This window comes from Pseudorca crassidens, chromosome 11, assembly GCF_039906515.1.
Source record: "Pseudorca crassidens isolate mPseCra1 chromosome 11, mPseCra1.hap1, whole genome shotgun sequence".
NCBI lineage: Eukaryota > Metazoa > Chordata > Mammalia > Artiodactyla > Delphinidae > Pseudorca > Pseudorca crassidens.
In genome coordinates this window covers 12,564,829-12,582,731 of record NC_090306.1, presented here as the reverse complement: position 1 = coordinate 12,582,731, position 17,903 = coordinate 12,564,829, and the positions used below count along the sequence as shown (strand labels likewise).

Genomic DNA, 17,903 nt, shown 5'->3' with positions numbered 1-17,903 from the left:
AGCATGACCCTGTTCACGTGCCAAGTGTATCATCATGGAACCATCAGCAGCGCAGGTGGACACAAAATTACAGTGGAAGCTGCCTGAGGTCAGGGTCCTCTTGCAACTTTCCTTTCCATTTCAACGAGGATTTGCTGTGGGCCCATCATAGGCGGGGCTCTAGGCTTGCTTTCAACTTGCTCTTTCATGTGTACTTCATGTCCACCACCCCCTAGAGTTTTTCTCCAAACGGTCTATTGTCTTATTTTTCTTGTCCTCAATAGAAAAGTACAGCTCAATATATAAATCTCATTCAGTGACTCCAGAAAGACATCTGTGCCTCCAAAGGTTAAACACAGCTTAAACGTATCTTACATGATTCAGATCAACTGCAGGGTGGAGAGCAGAACTGCACGATAACTAAAGCATGGAATTTGGAGTCCAGAGTCCTCCAGAATCCTGCCACGTCCTAAATGCGTGGCCCTGGTCTCGTCACTTAACTTCCGAGCTTCAGGTCTCCAGCCACTCAACACTGATAAGGTACCTCCCCTACTTCCCTCTTAAAACAACCGCAAAAAGAACTCAGTAAACTACTAACTTCACATGATTTGCTAACCTTTATTCACGAAATCATTCAACAAATATGTTTATCAAGTATCTACCTGGTACAAAGTACTGAGGGACCCATTCGAGGATTCCAATTTCCCAGCATTTAAGAGTTTGCTAAAAGATCAGTAACTACCTGGCACAGACGTTAAAGAGTAAGTAACAAAAGTTAACGTGTTAGGAATTAAAGACAAATGAATAACAGAATCTCAGAGACATGAGCAACTACCTATAGGTCTCACCTCTATGTCGTATACCAGAATTTCATTAAGAAAAATCCCTTATTCTTTTGCTGAGAAAATACAAATTTCTTTAAAAAAATGAATTTTATGCATGTTGTTTACAAAGGTATCTATTGATGTCCTTGTACCTGATAACCTAACCCATCAATGAGCATTTTCTAGGCACTTGTTACGTGCGAGCCTTTGTGCCGGGAACTTCTCTAGGCAAAGCCAGGTCTGTAGAAGGCAGTCATGTGCTTTGGGAATAAGGTGGGTTACATTTAAAAAAAATTTCACACAGTAAAATTTTACACAGGCTAGTATACAACACACAAAAAACTAAGCTTTCAAGCTTTCCCTTTTTTTTTTTCCCTCCAGAAGCCCAGCCGTGAAGAGCCACAGAAAATGCTTTATGCTTAAATGTATAGACTTAACCTTTTATAAAAATGACATGCATAGACCAAAATGCACCATCAGTAGTTCCTGTACTGCTGGGAGGCCAGAAAACATGATAACTCCTCTCTTCTGCAGTTTTTTACTTTGCACTCAAGAAAGGATGGGGAGGGCGTGGGTGAGTGAAGGTAAACTTTCTGATATTTTTGCTTGGGGCCTTGAATTTAAATTGACTCCTTGAATGAGATGGCAAGTTAATTAGTTTTTACCCTGTAAGTGGTTTAATTTTCAGGGCTAGTTTAAGGAACTGTAAATAAATTTACACTTTAAATTCTTTACCTCTTAACCTAATGCACATCTATATTCTTATGCTTTCCCCTGTGATAAACTTTCAACTGAAGCATACTTTTTCATAAATTAAATGCTTTCCTATGAAAGGCAAGATCTTACTTAAAAAACAAAAACAAACAAACAAAAAAAAACAGGCTGGAACACCCCAGGGGTCTGTATGTGCCATCTGGATCAATACTCCTCGAGAATACAAAGATTTGCAGCCTAAGATGAAGGACTCAGTGTGACTTCTGACAATCTTTAGAAAAATAAATCTACACGGTCTTTTATTCTACTATTTGGTTCATATTTTTAAATTTTTTAAATGTTTTTAAAAAAATCTTAGATGTTAATTTGCTATTAATCATGGCATTTTTTAGGAGTTTGGTTTCCTTTAGTCATAGCAAGTTTCCCACTATTTTCCCCCTTTATTTTATTTACTTAATGGCTTCCCTCCTATTTTTGTCTATTTCTTTGCTTCGTCTCATTGTTTCTGTATTACTTTGATCTTATCGGGTTGAATTTCGAGTATTCCCTCCCCTGGTTCCTACTTTTTTCATTTTTCATCTCCTATATGTTGCAAAACCCCAGCCAAGCTCAAAACTCACTTTGCATTCCCTTCAAGGTCTGCTTTTCTCAAGCCCATATTTTTATGTTAGTACTCTTCCCACAGATCTTCATCAGCAGTTCAAACCTGATGACATTATGATTGCATCCTTAGTGCTTTTCTACTCCAGCCTTATTTATCATGCCTGCATTATGTCCAAAGATAAGGTCTAGCATAACTTCAGAGCAGAGCTTGTTAGCTGTTGCATGTGTGCAAACAGTCCAGGCTACTGAAAGATAAAGCCACTTTTCTACATTCCGGCCTTATTCTTAATGTGTGCATTTGCTGGGCTGAAATCCCTTAGCAGGTCAGCTTTTTGACTTCTCTTTTCTATAAGCATGTTTCCCTTTCTATCTTACTTCCTATCACCTTGTTCTTGGCTTGTTTGATGAAAAAAATATGGCTCTCGTTTCTCTTCCCTGATTATTTTCCCTTCAAACCGTATTCCCACCTCACCTTCTCCTTTATTTATATTTCTCTCACCACATTTCCACTAATGTAAAAGTAAGATCCATTTTCAATGACCAAAAAGCCAAGGTAAAAAGTTCTCCTTGGTCTTTTCCTTGCTTCTAGAACTTTCTGAGAATCCTACAAAACTTTTATACATCATACCACTGCTTCGATTGCCTAAGCCATACTTTGTATATATAATCTCCTTGTCAAAGGTATACATTTTCTATCTTTTTTTCAATTAAAATAAAAACTCTCAAAATAACATGTCCAAACTTTACAAGGTGGTGGCACATCTGGGAAGATGAATCTAGACCTAATCTAATCTAATTTCACTTTGCCTATTTTCACTCTTCCTTACCTCTGTCTGTCTTTCTCACTGACTCATTGGTGTATTCCAAAATATTTCCTTAGGCTCTCCTAGATGTCAGGCAGGGTAGCAATCAAAGGGGAATACAGATAAGTAAGATAATTCTTGGCCTCAAGGAGGTTCATAGTTTTATAAAAAAAACTAAGAGGTAAAACAACTGATGGTGATACTAGATGACAAATGCTACTGGTATTTATATACCAGTATTAATTCTCCTGGTATTATATACCTAAGAGAAGGACAGTATGAACAATTAATTCTGCCTTTAAAGGATAATAGAGAGATTTGACAGAGTAGGAAAAGTTCACTTAAATCTTTAAAAACAGCTAACAGGAGGGGAGAAGGCTATAACAGATACAGAAAATGATATAACAAAGACAGAAATACCTGGGATGTTACAAATAGCAAAAATGACCGTACAGAATAGCAGCAAAGATAGCCTTTTAACTGATGTTCTTATTTTACCATAGGAGAGTACCTACCTCGTAGAGTTGTTGTGAAGGTTAAATGTAAATATATATGAAGCCCTTAAAATAGTACCTGTCACACGGTAAATGCTCAAGAAATGTTACCTATTATTACCGTTGTATTATACATTATACCACATATATTTCATCTATGCAAAATGTTTTATTGACTTATTTTTTTCTGGTTCCTGGCTCGGTTCTGGATCATTGTGGCTGCTGAATAAGTGACCGTATACATGTCTGAAGAGCTGAGGTGGCTGCTACCGCTTCCACTGTAAAAGAATCAGGAGCAATGACAACCATGGCTAAGAACTGTGCCGTAAGAAAAAGAAACTGGGCCACGTCTAATTGCGATTCTCAACGAATCAGATATCCTTTGCACCTTTCTTTTTTAAGACAGAGTCAAAAGCCAGCAAAAGAAGTTCATATGTAAGACTCAATGAACAATCCTATGAATACAGGAAGCTTTGGGATCAGTACACAGTGTAATCCAGCTCAATAGCTTTCACCTCCTACACTTACACCACAGGTCACATACATTACTTCATCTGAAGTTATAATCAGATTAATTTATTTGTTCAAGGTCACAAATTCTGCAAGATAGAGCAAGAGTCCAGGTCTTCTAACTCCTATGAACATGGCTCCTTCCCCTAAAACATTCTGAGAGATTCCTAAACAAGAATAAACCAAAAGGAGGCTACGAATCACTTATTTGAGCAAAAATATAAACACACCCTGGCTAAGATTTTACTGACAATGATGTATGATACTAGACTAACGTAGTTATGTATTTCCACCTTGCTCTCTTTAGAGAACTGTGTTTGAGAGAATAATCGAAATGGCTATCAAAGTTGTAAGATAAAAATTATTATGAATGTAAATGACAAACCCCTTTCCTTTTGAGATTTATGATGCTAAATTAATGGGAAAACAAAAGCCATGAAGAATTCCAGACATGTGAGAAGAAATGTTACCAGACTTGCCCTCCTGCTATAAATAACTATATAACTGAGCAAAATACATAAGGCAACTATTTTTAGGCATTGGGAAATAGGCAGCTCAAGATACAGACCTTAAGATAATTAAGATATACAAATAAGCAGACAAGGACTTTAATCAGCTGTTACAGATATGTTCAAGGATTTTAAAGAAAGAATGATCTCAATGAGTGAAAAAATGGGAAACAGCAGAAAAATTAGAATTCTAAAAAAGAATAAATGGATTCTAAAACTAAAAATGTTCAGGAGCATAAATTTCAATGGATGGGCATAAAAGTAAATTTTAGGTGGAAAGTAAGGGTCAATGAACTTGAAGAAAGATCCACGTATATTAGCCACACAGAAAAACAGAGGCGGGGGAGAAAGATTAAAATTAAAATGAATAGGCGCCAGTAAGCTGTGAGACAATATCTAACACTCAGGTGCTTGGGTCCTAGAAGGAAAGAGAGTGGGGCAGAGAAGTCCTAAAACAACAACCTACAAATCCAAGAAGCTCAGCAAACTACAAGCAGGATGAATACAAAGAAACCCACACTTAGGCACCTCACAGTCAAATTAGTGAAAAACAAAGATAAAGAGAAAATACTGACTGGGTAGTTGATAAAACATTACTTATAAGAAAACAAGAAGAAATAGAATTCCAAGAAATGGAATGATATGGTTAAGCACTGAAATAAAAATAAAACTGTAACCTGAAACTCTATATTCAGCAAACCATCCTTGAAAAATGGGAGTGAAATAAAGACATTTTCCAATGAACAAAATCTGAGAGAATTAATCACCAGCAGACTACAGGAAGGATAAAAGATGGAAATGACATGTAGAAGACTAGTTTTACTTAGTTTTTTTCCTTTTAATTTCCTTAAAAGACAAATGACTGTCAAAACAAAAATCACATCATTTTGAGGAATAGTTTATAAATAGTTGGAAGAAGAAGTACATTAAAATAATTCAAAGGACTAATGAGGGTGCAAATGGAACTGCTGTAAGGTTTTTACATTTGTGCCATTTGAAGTGTAAAGTGGAATACAGGCATACCTTATTTTATCGTGCTTTGCTTTACTGCGCTTTGCATTATTACACTTTACAGATATTGCATTTTCTACAAATTGAAGGTGTGTGGCAACCCTGCAACAAGCAAGTCTGTTGGCACCATTTTTCCAACAGCAGTTGCTCACTCTGTGTCTCTGTGCCACATTTTGGTAATTCTTGAAATATTTCAAAAATTTTCATTACTATTATATTTGTTACAGTGATCTGTGATCAGAAATCTTTGATGTTACTACTGCAAAAAAACATTACAACTCTTTGAAGGCACAAATGATGGTTAGCATTTTTTGCAATAAAGTATTTTTTAACTAAGGTATGTATATATTTTTTTGACATAATGCTATAGTACACTTAATAGATTATAGTACAGTGTAAACATAACTTTTATATGAACTGGGAAACCAAAAAATTCATGTGATTTGCTTTATTGCAATATTCGCTTCATTGCAGTGGTCTGGACCCAAACTTGCACTATCTCTATGGTACATGTGTAATGTTAATTCTAAGTAGACTGTGATAAGTTAAGAATGCATACTGTAATTTGCTAGAGCAACTACTAGAAAAATACAAAGAGGTTGTAGATAAAAAGCCAATAGAAAAAATAAAAATGAAGTGCTGTATCTGATGAACCCAAAAGGTGGCAGGAAAAGAGGAACAAAAATAGATCAGAACAAGGAGGAAGCAAATGGCAAGATGATACAGTTAAATCCTATCATATCAATAATTATGTGAAGTGTATATGGACAAAACATTTAAATTAAAAAGCAGAGAATACCACAATGAATTTTTTAAAAATCTGTCTCTAAGGGATAACTTTAAATATATAAACACAGATGGGTTGAAAATAAAAGGATGGGAAAAAGATATACCATGCAAATGGTAAGCACAAGAAAGCCGGTGTGGCTAGAGTAATATTAGACAAAGTGGGGGCTTCCCTGGTGGCGCAGTGGTTGAGAGTCTGCCTGCCGATGCAGGGGACACGGGTTCGTGCCCCGGTCCAGGAAGATCCCACATGCTGCAGAGCGGCTGGGCCCGTGAGCTATGGCCGCTGAGCATGTGCGTCTGGAGCCTGTGCTCCGCAACAGGAGAGGCCACAGCAGTGAGAGGCCCGCGTACCGCAAAAAAAAAAAAAAATTAGACAAAGTGAACATTCAGACAAAGGTCTAGTACCAGAGATAACAAGGGACATGTCATAATGATGAATATGCTAATTCAACAGGTAAACATACCAATCCTAAAAGTGTCTATACTTAACAACAGAGCTCCAGAGCTCCATAATAAAGTTAGAAAAAGCTGACAAAACTAAAAGGATAAGTATGCAGATCCACAATCATATCTGGAGATGTTAACAGCCCTCTCAGCAATTAATAGAAAAAGGACGCCAAAGGGAAACCAAGCAAATCAGATCTAAAAAGTGTGATCAACCAACTTGAACTCTTTGAAAAGACTAATAAAACTGGCAGACCCCTAGCGAGACTATTTTCTACCAAAATGAAACAAAGAACAGTAACAACAGAAAACAAAAATGACCAATATCGGGAATAAAAAAGGAGACATAACCGTAGACCCTACAGACATCAGACTAACAAGAGAATATTACAAACACTTCAGACCAATAAATTTAGCAACTCATATATGTGTACAATGAAAAGCCACTAAGCAAACTCCTTATACATAGAACAACGTGACAGATCTCACAGCTATTACCTCGGGGGTGGGGGAGGGGGAACAAGCACAAAAGAGTACATACTATATAAGTATGATGTTCTAAAACTGGCAAGCTAATCTATAGTGATAAAATCAGGTCAGTTATTGCACCTGGAGCGGAAGGTAGAAAGAGTGGAACTGACTGCAAAAGGGAACAAAGGATATTCTGGTATGATGGAATATACAAATTGTCAAAACTCATCATATCATACACTTGAACTTTATTGAATGTAAATTTACCTCAGTGAAGTTGATTTTGAAGAAAACAAAAACAGTTTTAAAAAATACTACAGAAATAGGATGAAACATGAGTTTAGTCCATAAATTTTTTTAATTTAAAAAATCTTTCAAAACATACTTCGTTTATGTTATGTACCTTCTTAACAAAATAGGAAGCATAAACTGTGGGCCAGGAAGTGCATGATACTTCACAAAGATGTGCCTTTAATTCATGATAAGACCTAGCACAGTGCCTTGGGAGACAGCTGGGTTACAACTGAAAAAGCAATACACCTGAAGCCAGAAGACCTGGGTTCAAATAATGACTTATGTGATCAATTAGCTGTGAACCTTAGGCAAGTCTCTCCATCTTAAGTTTCTTCATCAACTACAGGGCTGGTGTGAAGGTGAAGAAATATTATTATAACGTATCTAGTAAAACACCTCACAGACAAAGTTATATTACTCACAGTAATAGACGCTGATTAGATGAAGAAACGAAGGAGATAAACAATGACATGGACATGGATACAAGCCAACAGGAACAGGGGAGAGCGTGTTTCTAGTCACATTTCTGTTTGTGGCTGTGATGGGTGGGATGGAGGATGGAACAGAAGTGTCCAAGCACGAGGACCTAATACCATGTTCCTATCCTATGCAGTAGGTGCAGGGAGTAGGACAGGGTTGGCTGCCGGCCCAGAATGAATATACTTTCACTGTGACCTGGATCCCGGCATTCTGGGCTAACTCCCTTGTCCTGGTGAGGAGCGTGAAAAGGGAGGCTACTTGTCTACCTAAGACTCCAATGGGCTTTGCCCAGGTTCCTTCTATTACTGGGGGCCTCTGAAATGCCAACATAACTGATGACCCACTCTTTAAAGTGATCCACTCTTCCCTATCCTTGGGTTTTCAGAGATTCCGCTCTAAATAAAACAAGCAGAGCAGAGATCTTTTGGATACAGCAGCAGTGAACAGAGTAACAGCTTCATTAATGCCTAGTTGGCTGATAGAGTTCCAGGGAACGATGCTTCGTCTGAGTCTTCAAAAAGTGCACGAGTAGAAAAATCTAGAGGGTGACCACAACAAAGGCCCAGATTTAAGACCTGAGAAGTCACGTATCTTCCAAACATGGAGCCACTAGTAGGGCACCTAAAAATCCAATACTGAGTCACAGGATAGTATCTGATAGAGGTTTTAACAGATCACTATGAGGGCATGCAGAGGGGATAATAAACCAAGTGGTGGGGGAGGAAGCAGTATTGGGGAAATATCCTCGAGAAGAGTGACAACTACGCTGAATCTAAAGATGTTCAAGAGCTATTTGGGCAAAAGGCATTCCAGGCAGGGATACCGCAGGTACAAAGACTCCAAAGGATTGGACGGTGCCATGTGCAGAGCACAGCGGGTAATTCCAGAGAGCTGGAGCATATGGTATGCAGGGAAAAGGAGGCGATGGCAGAGGCACAGGCAGGGTCTGGAGAAAGACCCTTTCTATTTTTATTTTTTTGGCCGTGCCACACAGCTTGCAGGATCTTAGTTCCCCAATCAGGGATCGAACCTGGGCCCCTTGCAGTGGAAGTGTGGAGTCCTAACCACTGGACCACCAGGGAATTCCCTGGGAAGGTCCTTTTTTAAAGTCGGGCTGAAGGAATTTATATTGTATCTTGAAAATGAAGGGGAGCCACTGAAGGATTTTCAGCAAGCAGTACCATAACCAAACTGGCATTTTAAAGAGATCATTCTGGCAGCAGTGTGGAGAACAGATTGAAAGGGACAGAAGTAGAGACAGGGAAAACGAGTTAGGAGACCGGAAGTGATCCGTGTGGGGAGGGACAGTGGTCTAAGAGAGCAGCACACAGAACGGAGCGAGGACATATTAGATACGGTAAAAAAGGAGAACTCCCGAGAATCGTTCACTGATTCACATGAAGGTGACAAAAGGCAATCCAGCAGGACTCCCAAGTTTCAGGCTTGGGCATATGACTGGCTAGACATGCTGTTGGTAAAGATAAAGAATAAGTCAAGCTACATTTCAAAATATAAAAAACAAGGACACTGCCCTAAATTTAAGAAGAAAAAATTAACACAAACAAAGCACAGGCTGCCTTAGACAGTATGGAGATGGATCTCTGAGAAAAATCAAACCCTAAATTCACAGAGGGGAAGAAGTCAGTTAAGGAAATTTCTGTCTAACATATGTTGATGAATGAATAATCAAAGAATAACACAGAAGGCAATTCACTAACAAGAGAGCCATCTACTGCCTTACAAGGATAGTGCAATGATAAAATGCCACTAAAAAACGTGGAAGAAAGCCAAGTTTGCGAACACTTCCCACTGCACACGTATTCATAAAGTATCTGACGCCCCACCAACACAAACTCCAAGTGGTCAGCACTTGCAGCTAACAGCCAAATGCTCTGACTCACTTATTCCTTCTAAAAACATCAATGCAGTATATACCATCATTTCAATATAAAACCTGGCTTACCTGCCATCATGGCTATCATACTGGCTTTATAGACGTTCGTAAGAGATCCAAGTTCTCCTGTTGCTAAGATGGTTTTGAGACGAGCCTCCCCACAGGCCTTGCGAAACTGACGAATCTCATCATACAGGGCTGGGGAAGGAAATAATTGAGGCAGTTACAAAGCAGGCAAGTGATAATGTAACCTGGCAGCCGTTCAGAGCTGGTAGAACCCATCTCAGACTTAGGAAACATAAACCATTTGTCACTTTCTAAAAATCACCCCAATTTAATATCACCTCAAGCGTTCTGTTGCAGTTCACATCCTGTTACAAGGAATGCTTAGTTTGCTATCCTGAAACTCTTTCTATGCCCTGGCCCAAGGTCCTGAGCCATGGAACTTTTAAAATATCATTATAATGACATGGAAATTACAAATAGTTTTTACTGCTTCCATATGATGGTTACTTACAATAAAAAAGAAATCCATCTACCAGATACACAGGGGTATGCTACTTTGCAAACTGAAGAAAAAAATCCTCAGGTCCTTATTAATTCTCACATTCACACAAAATAAGTTCTCTTGTTGGAATATAAAGCAGGCCTTTCCTGAGAGCTCTGCTAATGGTAATAAAGACATAAGAGCTTGCCCCACTATCTGCCAGGGTATGTGTCTATATATCGGACTAAAAAGTGTTGAGCCAGGGAGTGATGGATATATGTACACAAATCCAGCTGTAGAGGAATTCAGAGATGCAGCTTTGAATCTATTAACCTCTGACCCCAATAGCACATTTGGCTTTCTAGAACTCCATATAGGACTCTGAAAGCAGCTGGATTTAAAAAAAAAAAAAATTAGTCTCAAGTCAGCAAACTCAGTCAAACCATGAAAGTTATAATAAGATAAACAAAACTTGTCTTCTCAATCCTAGAAAACTTGGACTTAACCTGAACCTCGACAGTGAAAACTGAACACAAATAAAGGCAAGGATTCTATTACAAGATGCACAGTAAAGTCCAGTGTTCGTTGCCTCCAAGAGGTACCCACAGGCTTTTTAAGAAAGAATTGAATAGTTTCACAAATCCCTAATAATCAATAGTTTTGAGTATTAGAGACCATCTGAGATGCCACACCTCCCACCTTACCCTGTGCATCCCACATAAACTATGACAAAATCATCTTACCCACACATCCAATATGACAACATGTGAGAATGGTATAAACAGCCAAAGAATATGTGGCAATAACAATTTATATTCTCTGAACTCAGAGCATGAATCTTGGATGGAATGACATTTATTGAGTTACCAAATCTAAAAAGAGAAAGTTGTCCACTAAGAACTAATGACAAGGAAATCTCTTGATCTAAAAATTCAAGAAGGCTAGGGACTTCACTGGTGCTCAAATGGTAAGCCTCTGTGCTTCCACGGCAGGGGACAGGGGTTTGATACCTGGTCGGGGAACTAAGATCCCACATGCTGTGCTGTGTGGCCAAAAGAAAAAAAAAAAATTCAAGGAAATCAAAAAATAACTAGAAACAAATGACAATGAAAACTCGGTGACCCAAAGCCTATGGGATGCAGCAAAAGCAGTTCTAAGAGGGAACTTTATAGCTATAAAAGCCTACCTCAAGAAACAAGAAAAATCTCAAATAAACAATCTAAACTTACACCTAAAGGAACTAGAGAAAGAAGAAAACACAAAACCCAAAGTTAGCAGAAAGAAAGAAATCATACAGATGAGAGCAGAAAAAAATTAAATAGAAACAAAGAAAATAATAGCAAAGATCAATAAAACTAAAAGATGGTTCTTTGAGAAGATAAACAAAATTGATAAACCATTAGTCAGGCTCATCAAGAAAAAGAGGGAGAGGACTCAAATTGATAAATTAGAAATGAAAAAGGAGAAGTTACAACAGACACCACAGAAATACAAAGCATCCTGAGAGACTACTACAAGCAACTCTATGCCAATAAAATGGACAACCTGGAAGAAATGGACAAATTCTTAGAAAGGCATAACCTTCCAAGGCTGAACCAGGAAGAAATAGAAAATATGAACAGACCAATCACAAGCACTGAAATTGAAACTGTGATTAAAAATCTTCCAACAAACAAAAGTCCAGGACCAGATGGCTTCACAGGTGAATTCTATCAAACATTTAGAGAAGCGCTAACACCCATCCTTCTCAAACTCTTCCAAAAAACTGCAGAGGAAGGAACACTCCCAAACTCATTCTATGAGGCCACCATCACCCTGATACCAAAACCAGACAAAGATACTACAAAGAAAGAAAATTACAGAACAATATCAGTGATGAATATAGATGCAAAAATTCTCAACAAAATACTAGCAAACAGAATCCAACAACACATTAAAAGGATCATACACCATGATCAAGTGGGTTTTATCCCAGGAATGCAAGGATTCTTCAATATCCACAAATCAATCAATGTGATACACCATATTAACAAATTGAAGAAGAAAAACCATATGATCATCTCAATAGATTCAGAGAAAGCTTTTGACAAAATTCAACAAATGAATCAACAGACAAAGGATTAATCTCCAAAATATATAAACAGCTCATGCAGCTCAATATTAAAAAAACAAACAACCCAATCCAAAAATGGGCAGAAGATCTAAATAGACACTTCTCCAAAGAAGACATACAGATGGCCAAGAAGCACATGAAAAGCTGCTCAACATCACTAATTATTAAAGAAATGATAATCAAAACTACAATGAGGTATCACCTCACACCAGTTAGAATGGGCTTCACCAGAAAATCTACAAACAACAAATTCTGGAGAGTGTATGGAGAAAAGGGAACCCTCTTGCACTGTTGGTGGGAATGTAAACTGATACAGCCACTATGGAGAACAGTATGGAGGTTCCTTAAGAAACTAAAAATAGAATTACCATATGATCCAGCAATCCCACTACTGGGCATATACCCAGAGAAAACCGTAATTCAAAAAGTCACATGCACCCCAATGTTCACTGCAGCACTATTTACAATAGCCAGGTCATGGAAGCAACCTAAATGCCCATCAACGGCCGAATGGATAAACAGAAGTAGTACATATATACAATGGAATATTACTCAGCCATAAAAAGGAACGAAATAGGGTCATTTGTTGAGACATGGATGGATCTAGAGACGGTCATACAGACTGAAGTAAGTCAGAAAGAGAAAAACAAATATCGTATATTAATGCATATATGTGGAACCTAGAAAAATGGTACAGATGAACTGGTTTGCAGGGCAGAAATTGAGACACAGATGTAGAGAACAAACGTATGGACACCAAGGGGGGAAAGCGGAGGGGGGATGGGGGTGTGTGATGAATTGGGCGACTGGGATTGACATGTATACACTTGATATGTATAAAATTGATGACTAATAAGAACCTGCTGTACAAAAAAATAAATAAAATTAATTTTTTTTTAAAAAAGAAGAAGGCTAATGTGCAGTTAACTTATGATTTAATTAATGATTTTTCTTCCTAGTACAATGTTGCCATCAAAAGCAAGCTTAAGAGTGAAACCAATGTGGATTTAAAACCCAACTCCGTCACTTCCTGTGTGACCTCAGGCAAGTTATTTCTCTCAGCTCACTTCCATCCTTAAAGAGTCAATAACAATATTTACTTTATAGGGTTATATGAGGATTAAAAGAGAAGATATATATACAGTGCTTCACACATTGCCTGTCTTACTGTAAGCACTCAAAAAGTTTAATCATCAAGCTCAGAATTCTAGTAAAATGAGTTTTCACTAAGTGTTGTGTGATAAAAGTCAAATCGTGCTGCATGGCCTGACCCAGCCAACTCTTTGTACTGCACCGAAAGTTTGCTATACGGATTAGTGCTTACAACCAGTGAGCCATCAGACAAGGCTTGAAAATATTTTATCACAGCATTTGTTAAAGTGAACTTTGGCCTGTAGAGCAAAATTCTTAAAACATTGATCCTGGGCATGTTTATGAACAAAATTACCACCAGCCTTTTTCTGAAACATATTACCTTTTGACCCAGTGAATTTCTTCACCTACAGTTAAAATTAACCAGAAAAAACAGATGTATGTTATGACTCAATTATCAGCCACCTGGAGTTTACGCTTTTTAATCCATGATCCAAACAGAACGAACCAAAAATGGTCACTTCAAGCTTAACTGGATTTAACAAATATGGAACTAGTGCCTTCTGATTCTTTAACTGCCAACTCCTCAAATCATTTTACTGACCTATTTCACCACATAACAGGATCAAGGTTTTCTGAGCAAATAACTTAAACCTTTAAAGATCAACATTGGGAAAGTTGTTATTTGTTTCTGTTACCATTCTGCCCAGGGTATACCAGGACAATTACATCAAGAAGCACACACCAGGTCTAGCCTTTTTAAAGCGTTGCCTGGGCTCCATCAAATGAATGCTTCTCCTTGGTCCTTTGAATCTTACTGAGTGATGCAAAGATGAAGAACAGTTAGGGGTTTTCATCAGTACTGCAGCAACAGCAATGGCAGCCGATCCAAGAGTCCAGTGGCCACCAGCCAGCAGCACGGTACCCGTGCTGGCCGGTGGAAGCAACACCGGCAGTGGCCCTGTAAGCAGACTCTTCCTGTGGCACAGCTGGCTTATTCTCAGCTCCCCACTCTTTCATGGTCCTGCTTGTTTTCTAAGCCTGGTTCTCCAGGCTTCCCACTGATTCAGTGAGCTACTCTACATCCTCCTAATGAATCCCTTTTCAGCTTAATCAGAATTGTTTTCATTAGTTTTTAACCCACGACTCCAGTGTAACACATACAGAAGACTGGGGAAGTATGGTGTAGTGGGCAACAGTGTGGGTGCTCCGACGGCCTGGATTCAGATCCTAGTTCTAAACTAATGTGTTGTTTGATCTGCACAAAATTACTTAACCGTTGCCTTGGTTTTCTCATCTATAAAATGGGGATAATAGAGGTTCACATATTTTGTGGAGTTATTTCGAGCATTAAATAGGTTGCTACACATTAAAAGTTCTAAGGACAGTATCCAGCACCTAGTTAACAATCAGGGAACGTCAGTCACTTGTTCTCCTGCTGCTGGTAGTGGCGGTGATGCTGTTACAGTTTCTGCTGAGTGCTTATCACGTTCAGAGCACAAAGGGACTGACAAAAGCAGAGGACACCATGATCTACGTTTCCTAAGGAACAGAAGATCGACCGCTTTGGGGCACTAGAGCAGGAGTCTAGTTTACTATATCACAAACTTCTTTTAGCTTTGTTTAACTCAGAGCCGCCCGTGCTCCTTTGGATAGCAGAGACTGCTGGTGTAAGACAGTTCTGGCTACTTGCTAGTCATGTAAACTTGTAGGAATTACAATTCTCCAAGCCTAAATTACTTAGGGGGCTTCAGTTTGCTCAGATATGTGGGGGGAGAGTAAATAGAATACATGCAGCTAGGGGTACCAGGCATTTGCTAAGCATTTAGTTATTCCACTAGTTTTCTATATTTTTCCTTATGTAGTTTCTGAAATCCAAAAATTACTTTAAAAAACAAATCAAAGCAAGTACTGTCCTAATACTTATAAAAATATACTTAGAATTTACAGATCTTACCTACAAAAAAAATAAATAAATAAACCATTTCACTCCAACACAAACCATGGAAGCCACAAGAAGCACAGGTAGCTCTGAACACCTGGCATTGCAGTAACAGTCACCCTGGAAACTAGATAAATGCCATATGCAAATCAAAGCAACTTGATGGCTGAAATGTAACCTTGTCAACCTCAAATCATAATCAAATCAACTTTCACTTTCCTTTCAATATGAATAAGCAAAACAATGAAAAACCTAATGGGTGGGTTTCCTCCTCATTTGCAGGAAAGGACAGCAGCAGGATGTACGTTTATATAATTGCTACAGGACTATATATGTGGAGGAAATTACAAGTGAAGTAATAAGTTCAAGAGATCCTCCTTCCAAAAAATTCCTCATTAGGAATCATTACCCAAAAGAATTAAAAATCCTCCAAGTTTTCAAAGCATCTTCCTTCAAAAATTCTCAAAGTGTTGTCTACACATTGAGGGACGCTCTTACCAGTGAGGGTTGGGAATTCTGGAAAACTTGGTAAGCACAGCCAGCCTGAGTACGCAGTACTGGGCCAGGGAGACAGCCTGCAGGGTCGAGAGACTGCTACATACAAGGGAATTGAGCAAATAAGTAACTATACTGATGAAAATGGGAGGAAAATTTCTCACTGACAAGAAAAAGAGGCATAAATATAGAAAAGGAGAGGGCAAGAATAACCATGTGCTGCTGGCTTGTAATGGAAGTTATCCGTGCGAACTCATGTTTCTAAGACAGATAGATAGATAGACAGATGTATGCGTGTTTTATGTGTATTGTATACATTCACATATTTTGTAGAGCTTTCCACTGAGAAGGCCTAGAAGCAACAACCCTGTAGCAATGAGCACACCTGGCACCCAGATCTTGGTTTCTAAATACCAGTCTTTAATAAAAGGAAGCAGAGCTCCTTGGGAAAATGGCTGATTCCAAGCTTGGGGCAGAGAAAGCTGAAAGTAAGCCGGAAATCTCTTGTATAAGAATTACAAGGAAGGTCTTAGAGAAAAACGGAAACATGTCAAAAGGACAGAGGGGCCAGTCTGAAGCAGCTGCCACTCCCCATATCTGGGACAATTGGAGTACCAAAATAAATAGTGACAGTAATGGATTATAACCAACTGAGTAAAATAGGCATCCATGAGTTCTTACAGAGAAGAAGAAAGGGAGGGAGGAGAAGGTAATGCTAACTAGTAAGTACAGAAGAAATGATGGAATTAGAAAATCACCATTTGGCAACTATCGGAGTAATAACTGAAGAATTATCAATGAACACTAAAACAACTGAGTAAAAGTTAGATAAGGAACAGGATATTAACATAGTCTCAAAATATCTCCATTCATAATGGATGTTAATTACCTATTAAAATACAAAATACTTATTAATTTTACAACGGAGAAACTTGGCAGAAACCGTATTAGCCAAGTAAAAAAAGTAACATCATCAGTAATGGGACAAATCAACATGTTGGGACTCCTGAAATAATGCACTGAGAAGAACAGAGCAAAAGTTCAGTGTTATTCCTATCAAAAATACCTAACTTGAATCTAATCATGAGGAAACATGCAACACACCCGAACTGAGGTACACTTTACAAAATAATAGACCTCTATTCTTCAAACACAAGGAAAGATTGAGGACTATTCCAGATTGAAGAAGCCCAAAGAGACATGTAACAATTGAATTTGGACCTAATTAAAACATTACTAGGATAATCTGCAAAACCTGAACGAAGTCTGTGGATTTAATGGTAGTATGATAGTGCTAATTTCCGGACTTTGATGGTGCACTGCGGCTTCATATAAGAGCGTCCCTGTTTTTAGGAAATACACACTGAAGTATTTAATAGTAATGGATCAAGAGCTCTGCAACTTAATCTCAAATAATTCGAAGAAAAATTATATCTAAATCTCTATCTATCTATCTATCTATTGATATCTATCTGCCTACACACAGAGAGAGGGAGGGAAGGCAAAAAGATAGACGGGATAGAATTTTATAATTGGGGAATCTGAGTGAAGAGTAAACAGGAGTTTTGTGTACTATTTCTGTAACTTTTCTGTAAGTTTTAAATTATTCAAAAACGAAAGTTAAAAAGTTACAACAAATGCTGTTGTAATTTATTTAGCATCCAGGTATTTTTCTCATGGGAGGGCTTTTGAAACTATCAACCATTCTACTGTTTTGTAAAGAAAAAAATGCGTGATTATATGTGGCACATATTATTTTATAACCTGCTTTTTTTCCCTTTGATATATCATAGACATCTTTCCAAATTAATAAATACAGGTCTGTAGCACAATTTTTAATGGCTGTACAATCTTCCATCGCATGGTCATAAATAATGTATTCAATCATCTTTCTATTATTGGATATTTAAGGTTTCAGGTTTTTTGCTCTTATAAACAATACTTCAGCAAACACC

At 38.0% G+C, this 17,903-nt stretch overlaps 1 protein-coding gene across 2 annotated transcripts in view; it reads right to left on the bottom strand.

Annotated features, from left to right (window-relative positions):
• DERA (deoxyribose-phosphate aldolase) overlaps positions 1 to 17,903 on the bottom strand; it is a 121,981-nt gene that overhangs the window by 45,389 nt on the left and 58,689 nt on the right. Inside the window, exon 6 of one of the 2 annotated variants that reach the window (XM_067695793.1) lies at positions 9,889 to 10,017. The exons of the other annotated variant lie outside the window; for it this stretch is intronic. Within the exon in view, the coding sequence (XP_067551894.1) occupies positions 9,889 to 10,017 (129 nt within the window). The remainder of the gene's footprint in view (positions 1 to 9,888; positions 10,018 to 17,903) is intronic. 2 annotated transcript variants of the gene reach the window in all.